Below are 15465 nucleotides of genomic sequence, written 5' to 3'. Positions count from 1 at the left end.
ATGGCATAAATCCTCTTCCAACGTTGACAATGGAACAAAAATAACGTAGTATAGTGCAGGATGCACCTGCCAGGCAGACTCCGACAGGATAGGACAAGGTGGAAGCAAACGAGACGACAGCTTGCTTCTGGCATCAAAAACACAAACAAGAATCAGACACTGAAAGTAGCAGGAACAGAGAGAGAAATAGAGACCTAATCAGAGGGATAAGAGAGAACAGATGGGAAAGAGTGGATGAGCTAGTTAGGGGAGATGTAGAACAGCTGAAGAATGAGAGACAGAGAAGGTAACCTAAAAAGACCAGCAGAGAGAGACAGAGTGAAGAGAAAGGACAGGAACAGACATAACAAGACATGACACGCTATGCGCACTGCCCACAAAATGTGTTGGAAACTGAGCTGCACTTCCTAACCTCATGCCAAATGTATGACCATAATAGAGACATATATTTCCCTCAGATTACACAGATCCACAAAGAATTTGAAAACAAATCGATTTTGACAAACCCATATCTACTGGGTGAAATACCAGTGTGCCATCACATCAGCAAGATTTGTGACCTGTTACCACAAGAAAAGGGCAACCACTGAAGAACAAACACCATTGTAAATACAACCCATATTTACGTTTATTTAATTTTGTATTTTGACCATTTTCCAATCGTTCAACACTACATATATATATATATATATATATATATATATATATATATATATATATATATATATATATATATATACATAATATGACATTTGTAATGTCTTTATTCTTTTGGAACTTCTGTGAGTGTAATGCTTACTGTTATTTTTTTATTGTTTATTTCACTTTTATTAATGACCTACTCCACTTGCTTTGGCATTGTTAACATATGTTTCCCAAGCCAATAAAGCTCCTTGAATTGAATGGAAGAGCAACTGCAGAAACTTGCAGTCGACTGCAGTCAAAACTTCATGACCTTTGATCACATGATTTTTCAAAAGTTCATGCAGTCTACACGTTGGCGCCAGGGGAGAACGACTGCCCCCTCTCAATGAAGCCACGGAAGTTCAAGGCCGAGCGTGTTACGGCATTGTTAGCAGAAAACAGAATCCCCCCATGATAGTGAATAGAAAAATCTCTGTAAAAAACAAAACAATTATTTGAGGACAATCATGACAACAATAATTGCTTACAGTGCACAATATGTATGTCATTGAACAGATTATTTTAAACTTGCACACAGAGGAAGTTTAAAATAAGGATACATTATATGACAGCCTGCAGTCCACCGGTCACCCTTCAACTTTCTTACTCAACGAGAGGCTGCACATCACTCCCTGGAATAGATAAAGCCCTTATTGATGTCACTTGCAGGCGATTTTAGCTTGGATGTTTGCGTATAAACATCCCCTGAACAAGGCAGTTAACCCACTGTTCCTGGGCCATCATTGAAAACAAGAATTTGTTCTTAACTGACTTGCCTAGTTAAATAAAGGTAAAATAAAATAAAAATATTTTTTTCCCCCGCCTCACAGATGTGGAACAAAGATATACAATTTAAAAATAAGTCTCTTTTTTTCGTAACTGGTTTGAGAATAAAATAATTTTGGTTGGTCAGTTACTGAATGAGGATGGATATCTACTCTCATATGGGTGATTTCTTGATAAATTAAAAATTCCAATAACCCTGAAAGAATATGCAATTGTTTTTGATGCGATTCCAAGGGGGGTTGTATCTCTTTTAAATTCCTCTGTGGTTGATGTAAGTAACATATATTTACATTAAAATATATTCATTGGCAACATTAACATCAAAAATAAATGTAGTAATAAACAGATTAGGAATATTGTTTGTGATACTACAATTCTTTTGGTCAAATATCTATGGTGATATAACATGGGGGAAAGCATGGAAAATTGCTAACAAATATTGTATCAGTAACAAGGTAAAGGAAGTTTCATTTAAAATGTTACATAGAATTTATCCTGTGAAACATGTTTTGGAAAGGTTCAAGCTGAATATTGTTAAAGTGGCTAGTGATACATGTATTACATAAAGATGCAGTAGATGATTTAGAGTACAGTATATACGTATACATATGAGATGAATAATGTGGGGTATGTAAACATTATATTAGGTAGCATTTAAAGTGGCTAGTGATATATTTTACATCATTTCCCATCAATTCCCATTATTAAAGTGGCTGGAGTTGAGTCAGTGTGTTGGCAGCAGCCACTCAATGTTAGTGGCTGCTGTTTAACAGTCTGATGGCCTTGAGATAGAAGCTGTTTTTCAGTCTCTCGGTCCCAGCTTTGATGCACCTGTACTGACCTCGCCTTCTGGATGATAGCGGGGTGAACAGGCAGTGGCTCGGGTGGTTGTTGTCCTTGATGATCTTTATGGCCTTCCTGTAACATCGGGTGGTGTAGGTGTCCTGGAGGGCAGGTAGTTTGCCCCCGGTGATGCGTTGTGCAGACCTCACTACCCTCTGGAGAGCCTTACGGTTGTGGGCGGAGCAGTTGCCGTACCAGGCGGTGATACAGCCCGCCAGGATGCTCTCGATTGTGCATCTGTAGAAGTTTGTGAGTGCTTTTGGTGACAAGCTGAATTTCTTCAGCCTCACGATGCTGTCTGTGTGTGTGGACCAATTCAGTTTGTCTGTGATGTGTATGCCGAGGAACTTAAAACTTACTACCCTCTCCACTACTGTTCCATCGATGTGGATAGGGGGGTGTTGCCTCTGCTGTTTCCTGAAGTCCACAATCATCTCCTTAGTTTTGTTGACGTTGAGTGTGAGGTTATTGTCCTGACACCACACTCCGAGGGCCCTCACCTCCTCCCTGTGGGCCATCTCCTTGTTGTTGGTAATCAAGCCTACCACTGTTGTGTCGTCCGCAAACTTGATGATTGAGTTGGAGGCGTACGCCTGGCCACGCAAATTCTGACATTGATAAAGATGTAGTATATTTAATTAAACTTGCAAATGGTCTAATTCAAACAAAAATGCAATTAAAACTTGTTGTATTATTAATGAATATGATTTGTTTGTTTAGGATTCCTGGCAATGTAAATAGTTTGTATGTATGCTTATTTGCATGTGACTATTCCTCTTTTGTTTGTTGATATTTGTTAATAAGGTATAAGTGCCTTTGAACAGGATGTGGTCCCTGTGGAATGCTTTCGACATCTTGTAGAGTCCATGCCCGACGAATTGTGGCTGTTCTGAGGGCAAAAGGGGGTGCAACTGAATAAGAGGAAGGTGTTCCTAATGTTTTGTACACTCAGTGTATACAGTAATTGGTAGGCGCAAGTCAGACAATGCAACACACTTTGAAAATGCAACACACTTTGAAAGGCGTTGACCAGGAATGGTTACCGAGTTGACAAAAGACATCCGCTAGAACGCGCCTATTGATTTGAACGTTGACAAACCCATTCTATTCATTCTATTTCTATTTTACCTTCGCGTGAGACCAAGCCGCGCAAGTGTTACCATGGTGACCAGTGAGAGTTCAAGAAGTGATTGTGAATCCAACAACTAAATTGCGTAGGTTTGAAACCATAATCTATTTTTGGCTAATTGTACTAGAGTAATGGGCTTCTAGGCTGGTTCGTCGAACTATTATTGGGACAAAATATGAGTTCACGTAGTACTAAGAGCCCAGGGAAAACTAGAGCCAAGGCACCGTCGAAGGGAGCAGTCCAATCATCAGAGGCAGGTATGCAAACCATAAATAGCATTGGAATTCAACTTCAAGTAGAGGTGTCTGACGACTTTAGCCATTGGGGATCTGATTCCCGAATATGAAAGTATTTTAGGCCTAAGTAAAATGTTTTTGTCTGAAATGAAGATGCAAAACAACTGGAGGTTGAAGCTGTTTAATAGGCTTTCTATCAATTAACGTTAACAAGTTACCAATATCTCCAGCCCATTTTAAACACAAAGTAACATTAAATTAGTGCAACGACCCCGGGTTTATAATCGTGGAAATCGACACAGTCGATAGCGCGCCGGACCTCGGGCTAGAACGTCGAGGGTTCGAGACCTGCTCCCTGCCTGTTTCATTACTTTACTTTGCTGTAAAAACATTTAAGTATGTACCTAAACTTGTGATGGTACATGTTTTGGTTACCATCACATTAAATGTGTCGGCCGTCTGTACATAGAGATGTGTTTCTCTTTCGCTTAATGTGTAGTCTAATTTCGCCTCTTTGTTTGTGCTCTGGAAGGTGCCTCCCCCCAGCGCAGACAGAGCACTGGTGTGACCCAGGGTGGCCAGTCCAAAGGCAAAGCTGCTGCTGCCAAGACACGACATAACACCTCTGCCAGTGCCAAGACAGTGCAACTACCAAAGAAAAGTACTGCTCTGCATTGCTCATTCTTATCATGCCAAATTGTTCAATTTACCTTTAGCTTACTTCCATTGCAACAATGTAAAGAGGTGCTGATTTGATTGTCCTCATATACCTAGGCCTTCGTCATCAGTTGAGATCTGTGTGCCTAATGCTTGTGTAGTAGAAGTGAACCTCGCCCGTAGTATGTTGGCTGAGGTACATTGGTGACAGGATACTTCCCTGAGATCTAAAAAGCTGCTGTCGCTCAGGGCATGATAGACTATATTGTGTTGCTTGATTTATGAGAAAGCCAGTTAAGCATGCTCATCTCAAGTTAGGACTCGACCAGAAGAGAATAATAATTGCCTCCAGAGTGGTGCAGTGGTCTAACGCACTGACTCTGTTGCAGCCGTCCGCAACTGGGAGACCCATGGGACAGCGCACAATTGGCACAGCGTCGTCCTAGTTAGGGGAGGGTTTGGCCCGGCAGGGATGTTCTTGACCCATTGCGCACTAGTGACTCCTGTGGCTGGCTGGGCGCTGACATGGTCGCTAGGTGTATGGTGTTTCCGTCGACACATTGGTGCGGATGGCTTCCAGGTTAAGTGGGCATTGTGTCAAGAAGCAGTGTGGCTTGGTTGTGTTTCGGAGGACGCACGCCTCTCCCGAGTCCGTACGGGAGTTGCAGCGATGAGACAAGACTGTAACTACCAATTGGATACCATGAAAAAGGGGTGGGGAAAAAAGGCGAGAATAATAATTTTTCCCTAGGATCGGCTGTGTTCTTCTTACCGGGGACACTGTGCAATCACACATTCATAAACCACCCTGGAGTTCAGAGGAATGAACACATTGCTTACATTACACAACTGTCTGTTACTCTTCATTACACCCAAGGGAGTCTGATGTGGTCAAAGGAAATTATGCAAGCTTGAAAACAATCCCTCATTGTTTCCTGCAGGCACCACCCAAGGCACACATGGGAGCAGTAGGAACTATAGAGAAGGGATCATCAACTACATTCAGCCGCAAGCAAATTTTTTCTTGAGCGGATGATTGGGGGCCGAAAAATAATAAAAAATAAAACATTTAGACTGCAAATTTACCGCAAGAAGCCTAAACAGATATAATATTTGACTAAAACTGTCACGCCCTGACCTTAGAGTGCCTTTTATTTCTCTATTTGGTTAGGTCGGGGTGTGATTTGGGTGGGCATTCTAGTTTTTCTATTTCTTTGTTGGCCGGGTATGGTTCCCAATCAGAGGCAGCTGTCTATCGTTGTCTCTGATTGGGGATCATACTTAGGCAGCCTTTTTCTACCTTTAGTTTGTGGGATCTTGTTTTTGTGTAGTTGCTTTCTGCACTGCATATAGCTTTACGTTAGTTTTGTATTTTGTTGTTTTTTCGGTGTCAAAAACCTTGATTACATTTGGAAACATTGACCTGTGCAGGGTTCCTTCTTTCGGATGGGACGTTAAAATGGGTGTCCTGACTTTCTGTGGTCATTCAAAATCCCAATGGGATTTATTGTAAGAGTAGGGGTGTACGCCCAGGTGTCATGGCAAAATTTCCAACCTGGCCACATTCCATCATGGCCATCTAATCATCCCCCTCATTCCTAATTGGCGTATATCACTCCTCACCTCTACACCTGATAGTTGATGTGTGGTGAGAGTTCTGGCACAAAAATGGTTGCCGTGCATTACTGAGTTGGGTGCTACACATTGATGATGTGAGTTTCCCCCTACTATGTAAAGCGCATTTAGTACCTCAGTTTTATATATTTTTTTACCTTTATTTATCTAGGCAAGTCAGTTAAGAACAAATTATTATTTACAATGATAGCCTATACCAGCCAAACCTGGACGAAGCTGGGCCAATTGTGCACCGCCGTATGGGACTCCCAATCATGGCGGTTGTGATACAACCTGGATTCAAACCAGGGTGTCTGTCGTGACGCCTCTAGCACTGAGAGGCAATGCCTTAGACCGCTGCGCCACTCGGGAGCCCAAAACATCTCTGTTATCCGTGGGAACTTTGGGAACAGATTTTCAAAATTAAAATCCATTGGAGCTGATTTCCTGGTATTTTTATGTTCTTTTATGTCCAACAATGAAAATGCCCCCCCCCTCACCCCCACAATAAAATTATAAAATAACCAATTTCTTATTTTATACATTTTTTTTTCTCATAAAACTTGTGGGGGGGAAATAATACCACCGGCATGCCAAATTCACAGCAGGCCGCCATTTGGGGAACCCTGCTGTAGAGCATGTAAAATTAAATTGTCTTCAGTACATAGATAATTGCCTCACTACATACAGTGCCGTGCGAAAGTATTCGGCCCCCTTGAACTTTGCGACCTTTTGCCACATTTCAGGCTTCAAACATAAAGATATAAAACTGTATTTTTTTGTGAAGAATCAACAACAAATGGGACACAATCATGAAGTGGAACGACATTTATTGGATATTTCAAACTTTTTTAACAAATCAAAAACTGAAAAATTGGGTGTGCAAAATTATCCAGCCCCCTTAAGTTAATACTTTGTAGCTCCACCTTTTGCTGCAATTACAGCTGTAAGTCGCTTGGGGTATGTCTCTATCAGTTTTGCACATCAAGAGACTGAAATTTTTCCCATTCCTCCTTGCAAAACAGCTCGAGCTCAGTGAGGTTGGATGGAGAGCATTTGTGAACAGGAGTTTTCAGTTCTTTCCACAGATTCTCGATTGGATTCAGGTCTGGACTTTGACTTGGCCATTCTAACACCTGGATATGTTTATTTTTGAACAATTCCATTGTAGATTTTGCTTTATGTTTTGGATCATTGTCTTGTTGGAAGACAAATCTCCGTCCCAGTCTCAGGTCTTTTGCAGACTCCATCAGGTTTTCTTCCAGAATGGTCCTGTATTTGGCTCCATCCATCTTCCCATCAATTTTAACCATCTTCCCTGTCCCTGCTGAAGAAAAGCAGGCCCAAACCATGATGCTGCCACCACCATGTTTGACAGTGGGTATGGTGTGTTCAGGGTGATGAGCTGTGTTGCTTTTACGCCAAACATAACGTTTTACATTGTTGCCAAAAAGTTCAATTTTGGTTTCATCTGACCAGAGCACCTTCTTCCACATGTTTGGTGTGTCTCCCAGGTGGCTTGTGGCAAACTTTAAACAACACTTTTTATGGATATCTTTAAGAAATGGCTTTCTTCTTGCCACTCTTCCATAAAGGCCAGATTTGTGCAATATACGACTGATTGTTGTCCTATGGACAGAGTCTCCCACCTCAGCTGTAGATCTCTGCAGTTCATCCAGAGTGATCATGGGCCTCTTGGCTGCATCTCTGATCAGTCTTCTCCTTGTATGAGCTGAAAGTTTAGAGGGACGGCCAGGTCTTGGTAGATTTGCAGTGGTCTGATACTCCTTCCATTTCAATATTATCGCTTGCACAGTGCTCCTTGGGATGTTTAAAGCTTGGGAAATCTTTTTGTATCCAAATCCGGCTTTAAACTTCTTCACAACAGTATCTCGGACCTGCCTGGTGTGTTCCTTGTTCTTCATGATGCTCTCTGTGCTTTTAACGGACCTCTGAGACTATCACAGTGCAGGTGCATTTATACGGAGACTTGATTACACACAGGTGGATTGTATTTATCATCATTAGTCATTTAGGTCAACATTGAATCATTCAGAGATCCTCACTGAACTTCTGGAGAGAGTTTGCTGCACTGAAAGTAAAGGGGCTGAAAAATTTTGCACGCCCAATTTTTCAGTTTTTGATTCGTTAAAAAAGTTTGAAATATCCAATAAATGTCGTTCCACTTCATGATTGTGTCCCACTTGTTGTTGATTCTTCACAAAAAAATACAGTTTTATATCTTTATGTTTGAAGCCTGAAATGTGGCAAAAGGTCGCAAAGTTCAAGGGGGCCGAATACTTTCGCAAGGCACTGTATCATAGAGCGGGATTCATAGCTTTGACAGCTGTTGCCGTACTCCTTTAACAAATGAGCAATTATGTTGAAAGCCTTTTCAGCTGTAGCTCTCAGATGGTATTCATGAGATGGTATGAAATACTAGGCCTACATTCCTTTTATGTACAGTATATTATTATTTCCATTTAATACAACACTTTTATTTAGATAAATGCAGCAAATCAACTGAAATAAACATTTATAAACCATATACAGTGCATTTGGAAAATTTTCAGACCCCTTCACTTTTTCAACATTTTGTTACGTTACAGCCTTATTCTAAAATGGATTAAATAAAAAGAAAATCCTCATCAATCTACACACAATACCTGATAATGAAAACTCAAAAGAAATAACGTATTTACATAAGTACTCTGACCCTTTGCTATGAGACTCAAAATTGAGCTCAGGTGCATGCTGTTTCCATTGATCATTCTTGAGATGTTTCTAAAACTTGATTGGAGTCCACTTGTGGTAAATTAAATTGATTTGAGATGATTTGGAAAGGCACACATCTCTCTATATGTAACAGTATAGACTTTACGTCTGTCCCCTCTCCCCAACCTGTGCGCAAACCAGGGACGCTCTGCACACATCAACAGTCACCCTCAAAGCATCATTACCCATCGCTCCACAAAAGCCGCAGCCCTTTTGTTGACACCAAGATAGAACTCTTGGGCCTGAGTGCCAAGCGTCACGTCACCTGGCCTATACCATTCCCACGGTGAAGCATGGTGGTGGCAGCATCATGCTCATGCTGTGGGGATGTTTTTCAGCGACAGGGACTGGGAGACTAGTCAGGATTGAGGGAATGATGAACGACGCAAAGTACAGAGAAATCCTTGATGAAAACCTGCTCCAGACCGCTCAGGACCTCAGACTGGGGTGAAGGTTTTCCTTCCAATAGGACAACGACCCTAAGCACACAGCCAAGACAACACAGGAGTGGGTTCGGGACAAGTCTCTGAATATCCTTGAGTGGTCCAGCCAGAGCCTGGACTTGAACCCGATCGAACATCTCTGGAGAGGCATGAAAATAGCTGTGCAGCGACGCTCCGCATCCAACCTTCCAGAGCTTGAGAGGATCTGCAGAGAAGAATGAGAGAAACTCCCCAAATACAGCTGTGCCAAGCTTGTAGTGTCATAGCCAAGAAGACTCAAAGCTGTAATTGCTTCAACAAAGTACTGAGTAAAGGGTCTGAATACTTATGCAAATGTAATATTTCAGTTTTTGTGTAATTTTTTTATTTTTTATTTAAAAAATCTTAGTCATTATGGGGTATTGTGTGTAGATTGTTGAGGGATGTTGATCCATTTTTAGGGTGTAACGTTACAAAATGTGGAAAAAGTGAAGGGCTCTCAATACTTTCCGAATGTGCTGTGTTCATTAAACATATAGGCCTATATGGGAAATTATAATAATAAAAACTAGAAATAGCTTTCATCAAGTTCAACATACTGAGCAGCACAAAGAAACGGAATCCTCCAGGTTAAACAAATATTTGGGCTGTACAGATAGGATTAGGCTGTAAAGTCGACTGTACAATCTTATGTATACTACACGGGTGTTGTTGTGTGAGTCTGTGGCTTTGCTTTGTTACTCTTGTCAGGTTGTTATTGTAAAAGAGAATATGTTCTCTAACTTATCTGGTTGAACAAAGGAAATGAACAAATAAACCTTGACGGACAAAGACAATACAATGAATCTGTACTGAGGCTAAACTATACTGAAACGTTTAACTTTGATTCCCAAAACTAAATAAAATAAAAACTATCATGAATTATGTCCAGTTTGAGTCATTTTCCCTAAACTTTGGGGGAAAATCGAATGGGGTTGAGTTGGGTTTTCAAGCTTTTGGGTTTATAAGCCACTGTATCTGGCGGGTAAATGCAGCCAGGAGAAGGCGATGTTTCAAATAGGCCTAGCTATCACTAGCTAATATTGAAAAAATTGTCTAGCTATCTAACTTGGTTCTTCTTACATGTACTACTACAGCTAAAAAGCATTGGATTGTTTCCTTCCAACATATTTTTTTGCACCAATCGCAACGCTATTCCTTTTAAATCCAAGTCATATTGAGCTTTACTTTATAATGGAAACCTAACCTAACCTTACCCATCATCTTATGTATTACTGCCCCCGAGTTGCAATAAGTGAAGTAAAAAACACAGACACAAATGGTTACAAGCCTACCACACATGCTTTCTGCAGCTAAATAATATAAAAAGGAAATAGAAATATTTTTTGACAACTAAAACTAAATGAAAAAGGTGCAAATCTAAACTAAACTGAAATAACAGGGACTTGTTTGTACTCACTGTATGCATGTTTATTGTTGTTGTAGATGTAGAGCTGACTCCAGAGGAGCTAGCTGCAGTGACCATCCAGCGGGCCACTCGAGGCCTGCTGGCCAGGCGAGAGCGGGTTCGGAGACAGAAGGAAAAACAGGACCATGAAGACCTTATGGATCGCTTGGAGAAAGAGGTTAGCTAATTATATGAAAATGACAGTGTATGAAAATGACAGTGTATGAAAATGACATTATATGAAAATGACAGTTAGGTTTGGATTTATAAAGTATATCAACATATTGAAATTTGAAATCATGAGTAATAGAACTCTTGGCATTACACGTTGACTCAGAACTCCTCCTTTGTTTGTTCTTCTTTCAAATAGCATCCGTGAGTGTGCTTGAGTGTGTTGTAGTCTACAATCAATGTAATGTCATTGTTTCTGAAAATGAAAAGTGTGTGTACCCTGAAAGGTGTGTTTTGATTGGCTTGCAGGCTTTTGTGGCACTAGTACGAAGAGAACAGGAAGAGGCAGAGTGGAAAAGGAAGAAGGAGGAGGACGAGAGAAAGAGGAAGAAGGAAGAGCAGCTTCTGCAAACTCAACTTCTGGAAGCAGCGTTCGATGGAGAGGCAGAGGAAGTGTTAGCAATTTTGAAGGAGGTGAGACTGATATGTGATATCTGTGTGGACAAGTAATGAAGACATGACAAAGATTAATAGATGCACTGGTCCTTGTCTAGGTCTCTGATAGGGACACAAAGCGTGGCCTTGGGTTGGATGAAGCAGGCAAACGCCAGCGGCTGCTAAACCAACTTTTCATGATTAACATCACAGATGCCAATGGCAACACAGCAGTGTCAGAAGCAGCAGGTGGTGGTCAGCCGGAAGTCATCACCTTATTGGTGGAAAGGGGTGCAGACATAAACACACGGGTGAGAGAATGCAGCACGAACAGAAATATTAGCTCTTGGTCAGATGAGAGTGAGTGTCTTCCCTCACCCACCCATTCCCACTGACACACACAAACATACAGTCGTGGCCAAAAGTTTTGAGAATTACACAAATATTAATTTTCACAAAGTCTGCTGCCTCAGTTTGTATGATGGAAATGTGCATGTACTCCAGAAAGTTGGCTGGAGAACACTCTGTCATGCTGATTGAGTTTGAATAACAGACTGGAAGCTTCAAAAGGAGGGTGGTGCTTGGAATCATTGTTCTTCCTCTGTCAACCAGCTGAGGACTGTGGTAAAGTCATTTTCTCTGATGAATCCCCTTTCTGATTGTTTGGGGCATCCGAAGAAAAGCTTGTGTGGAGAAGACAAGGTGAGCGCTACCATCAGCCATCGGTCAATCCTCAAAAGGCGGGTGGACAAACAAAAACACACAAATTCTGACAAACTCCAAGCATTGATTATGCAAGAATGGGCTGCCATCAGTCAGGATGTGGCCTAGAAGTTAATTGACAGCATGCCAGGGTGGATTGCAGAGGTCTTGAAAAAAAGGGTCAATACTGCAAATATTGACTCTTTGCATCAACTTCATGTAATTGTCAATAAAGGCCTTTGACCCTTATGAAATGCTTGTAATTATACTTCTGACAAAAATATCTAAATACACTGAAGCAACAAACTTTGTGGAAATTAATATTTGTGTCATTCTCAAAACTTTTGGCCACGACTGTTCACATCTATTGATAGGCAGTTAGCCTAGTGGTTAGAGAGTTGGGCCAGTAACTGAAAAATTGCTAGATCAAATCCCTGAGCTGACAAGGTAAAAATCTGTTGTTCTGCTCCTGAACAAGGCAGTTAACCCACTGTTCCCTCCCCATCATTGTAAATAAGAATTTGTTCAATACTTACTTTCCTGGTTAAATAAAAAAAAACAAGCATGACTTGACTTAAAACCTTTCTTTGAAAGTATTTGTCTTCCACAAACTTTCTCCAGCAGGCAAACAGCTAAATATATCTTTCTGAGTATTGGAAGTTAAATGTCCATGCCTAAGGCCTAAGCAATTGCAGAAGTATGTCAGGAAGTGGGTTTTTTTGATAATAGGGTGCATTTGGACGGACTCCAATCTACAGAGCTGCGTTTGGAGGCCATCTTGGGGCAGTGCAGACTCTTCTACAGCTTGGGGCAGACCCGAGGACCCATGCAGATGATGGTAGCACTCCAGAGCAGGTGTGTGTGTGTGTGTGTGTGTGTGTGTGTGTGTGTGTGTGTGTGTGTGTGTGTGTGTGTGTGTGTGTGTGTGTGTGTGTGTGTGTGTGTGTGTGTGTGTGTGTGTGTGTGTGTGTGTGTGAATGAGAGATACAGATGGTGGCTGTGTAATTGTGTTTTTACAAGCCATGTTTGGGCTTATGTGTTTGTGGACATGTTCCAGGTGGCTTCTGAAGAGGCTGTGGTTGCCACTTTACAGAACTGGGATCTGAGTGCCACTGACTCCATGCTGTCGAAGATGAAGGCAGAGGAACAGAGGAGGGCGGAGAAAGAGGAAAAGCAGAACGAGGCGGAGACTGACCGGTAAGAGTCACGCCCAAGTGTTCAACCCCTCCCACTCAAAACAGAAACCTTTCGTAGACCTCAAAACCCAACCCTCTGCTCCCCAATAATGGCATAATTAGGTCATGTCTCATGCATACAGCATAGACAACAGAGTAAGATACACAATTTAGCCAGAACAGTAAGAGAAACTGAATAGCTTGGCCAGAGATCAGATGTTGTGTGCACACATTATTTGTACTATTTGTAATATGTTTATATCTATCTACTTCCCCTCTCCTTCAACACAAAGGCAGGTCAGTCCTGTTAAGTCACGTCATCAGGCCAGTCCTGCATAGTCACTTTTGCTGAGTTGAGGACAGATAGAGAGGATAGCTGACATGATTTCCCCACACATTGTTCACTGATAGGGGGAAACAGTGCAAACGTGCAAACCAAAAATGGCCTGTGTTTTCCCTCAGCCTGAAAGGGGAGGTGGATCAACTCCAGAAAGAGCATGAGCGATGCCAAAGAGAGGTAAGACACATCTGGAATCAATAGTTCCAAGATGAACAGGGAAAATGTCCCTTTCATCACTCTGACGTCACTCACCCTGTGTGTGTATATAGCTGCAGAAAGCCTTCGTTGAGCTGAATAAGAGGATCACAGAACACGATACATGTGTGAGGAAGGGTATGGAGGAGCAGGCTAAAGTCACCTTGCTGGTAGTCACTGTACTTTTTTAGCACACTGCTAAAGTTCTATTGTCTCAGTACTGAAGTAATGATGTATGTATTGTCTCAGTACTGATGTATGTATTGTCTCAGTACTGGTGTGTGTGTGTGTATGCGCGTGTGTGTGTGTGCGCGTGCATGCGTAAAGGTGGTTCATGAAGCTGAAGATGTGTTGGCGAAAGCTCAAATAGCAGCTCATGAGGCTGCAGGGAAACTATCCCTTGCCAAGCTGACACTGAGAGAGCAGTCTGGTGGTGGTATGTAATGTCACACACACATGCAGGTACACCCCCCCCCTACACACACACACACACACACACACACACACACACACACACAGACAAACAAACACACCTTTCCCTGGAGCAACACAAAATGTAATAGTCTCACAGTGTGTGTTTATGTGAACTAAGATGCTGTCCTGGACCGTGGTGGGGTTCGTTGCCCGGTTCGTGACCTTGAGGAAGTTCTTATTAAAGATGTAGGCGGCAAGATCAAGCAGGATGGCAGGTAAAAAAATTATAATAATTACTTACTCACTTTAGTATGACTTTTTGCCCTCAGGTTAACTGCTCAAACAAAACGCAAACAGGTTGTTCATCTCTCTGTATTTAGCCAATCGCTCTGTTTACAATTTAACATTAGATTCAGTTAATTAAGTTTTATCCACACTGGCTGTGTATCTGATGTTAGGTGGCCCCTGCTTGTGGATACCTATGGTCAGGCTGCCACATTTCTACGCTACAGAGACACTAACTACCTGGACGCCTTGCACCCTGGAGACATGCAGCCTGACAAACTGAGACTCGCTCTACTGGGGGCCATCAGGTGTGAGAGAGAGATATTACAGGGGTGCCGGCAATGAGCAGCCTAAGCCTAAATTTGAGTTATGCACATCAACGACAGCAGCAGGTGTAAGAAGTGTTTTTAAGAGTTTTCTGTTAAACCTTAATGTATATCAAATTCAGGGTCGGGCTGCTCATTTGAATTGCCAACAGTAAATATGTCACAAAAAATATTGCTTTTGTATAAATAAAGGAGTGAATAAGGACACAGATAAATGTATGTATGAATAGAAAGGCTGTTCTGATGTAATCCTGTCTGCAGGTTTGGAAAGCCCTTGGTTATAAACATGATGGAGGTGGACTTGTTTGAGAGTGTACAGAACCAGCTAGACCAGGTGAACCCAGGGCTGAGTGAGCAGCTGATGAACAAGGAGCTCCTGCAAGAAGAGAGGTACAGTACCAAGCGCTCACTGCCAGCGCATAGATCATCTCAATATGAACCTTTCTCAGTTGTAGTTAGATTTTCTTTACATTTAAGTGGTGATGTAAGACATAAAACAAAATGCAAGGCTGCGCCCTCTCATTGCGAGATTGATATCAAGGTATGTCGTCTCCCGGTAGGTACCTAAGCCTGGTGCGCTCCACAGATGGTCCTCAGTATGCCAGAACTGGAGTTTATGCTGGACCGCATTGAGAAGTTCAGCCTGGTCTTGGTGACCAAACAGCGCCACCCTCCTGATGCACTGCTCACAGCATTCTATCCCATCCATGTCATGCTGCCGGAACCCAAAATATGATGTTGCTGTGGCTCAAAAGTGTAAATGCTGTTGTTGTTTTACCACAAAACATGTTTTACTAATATAAAATATATGACATCAAAAAATAAGGAT

At 41.8% G+C, this 15465-nt stretch overlaps 1 protein-coding gene across 1 annotated transcript; it reads left to right on the top strand.

The window, feature by feature from the left end:
* The first annotated feature begins 3352 nt into the window (after nt 1-3352).
* Nucleotides 3353-13920, top strand: LOC135510819 (IQ motif and ankyrin repeat domain-containing protein 1-like). Its single transcript, XM_064932079.1, has 9 exons — nt 3353-3699; nt 4211-4339; nt 10632-10771; nt 11074-11238; nt 11319-11510; nt 12631-12756; nt 12959-13098; nt 13539-13593; nt 13686-13920. The coding sequence occupies exons 1-9, from the start codon at nt 3618-3620 to the stop codon at nt 13800-13802; spliced, it is 1146 nt and encodes a 381-aa protein (XP_064788151.1). The 5' UTR covers nt 3353-3617; the 3' UTR covers nt 13803-13920.
* The last annotated feature ends 1545 nt before the right edge of the window (nt 13921-15465 follow it).

This window comes from Oncorhynchus masou, chromosome 23 (assembly GCF_036934945.1).
Source record: "Oncorhynchus masou masou isolate Uvic2021 chromosome 23, UVic_Omas_1.1, whole genome shotgun sequence".
In the NCBI taxonomy this organism is placed as follows: Eukaryota; Metazoa; Chordata; class Actinopteri; order Salmoniformes; family Salmonidae; genus Oncorhynchus; species Oncorhynchus masou.
This window is presented reverse-complemented; position numbering and strand designations above follow the sequence as displayed.

Bases quoted from the DNA above. Each gene is read 5' to 3' on its own strand.
- LOC135510819 (XM_064932079.1), top strand. From the start codon at position 3,618: ATGAGTTCACGTAGTACTAAGAGCCCAGGGAAAACTAGAGCCAAGGCA. The intron at 11,511-12,630 runs GTGAGAGAATGC...TTTTGATAATAG, and splicing joins GTGCAGACATAAACACACGG to GGTGCATTTGGACGGACTCC. The intron at 13,594-13,685 runs GTAAGACACATC...GTGTGTATATAG, and splicing joins ATGAGCGATGCCAAAGAGAG to CTGCAGAAAGCCTTCGTTGA.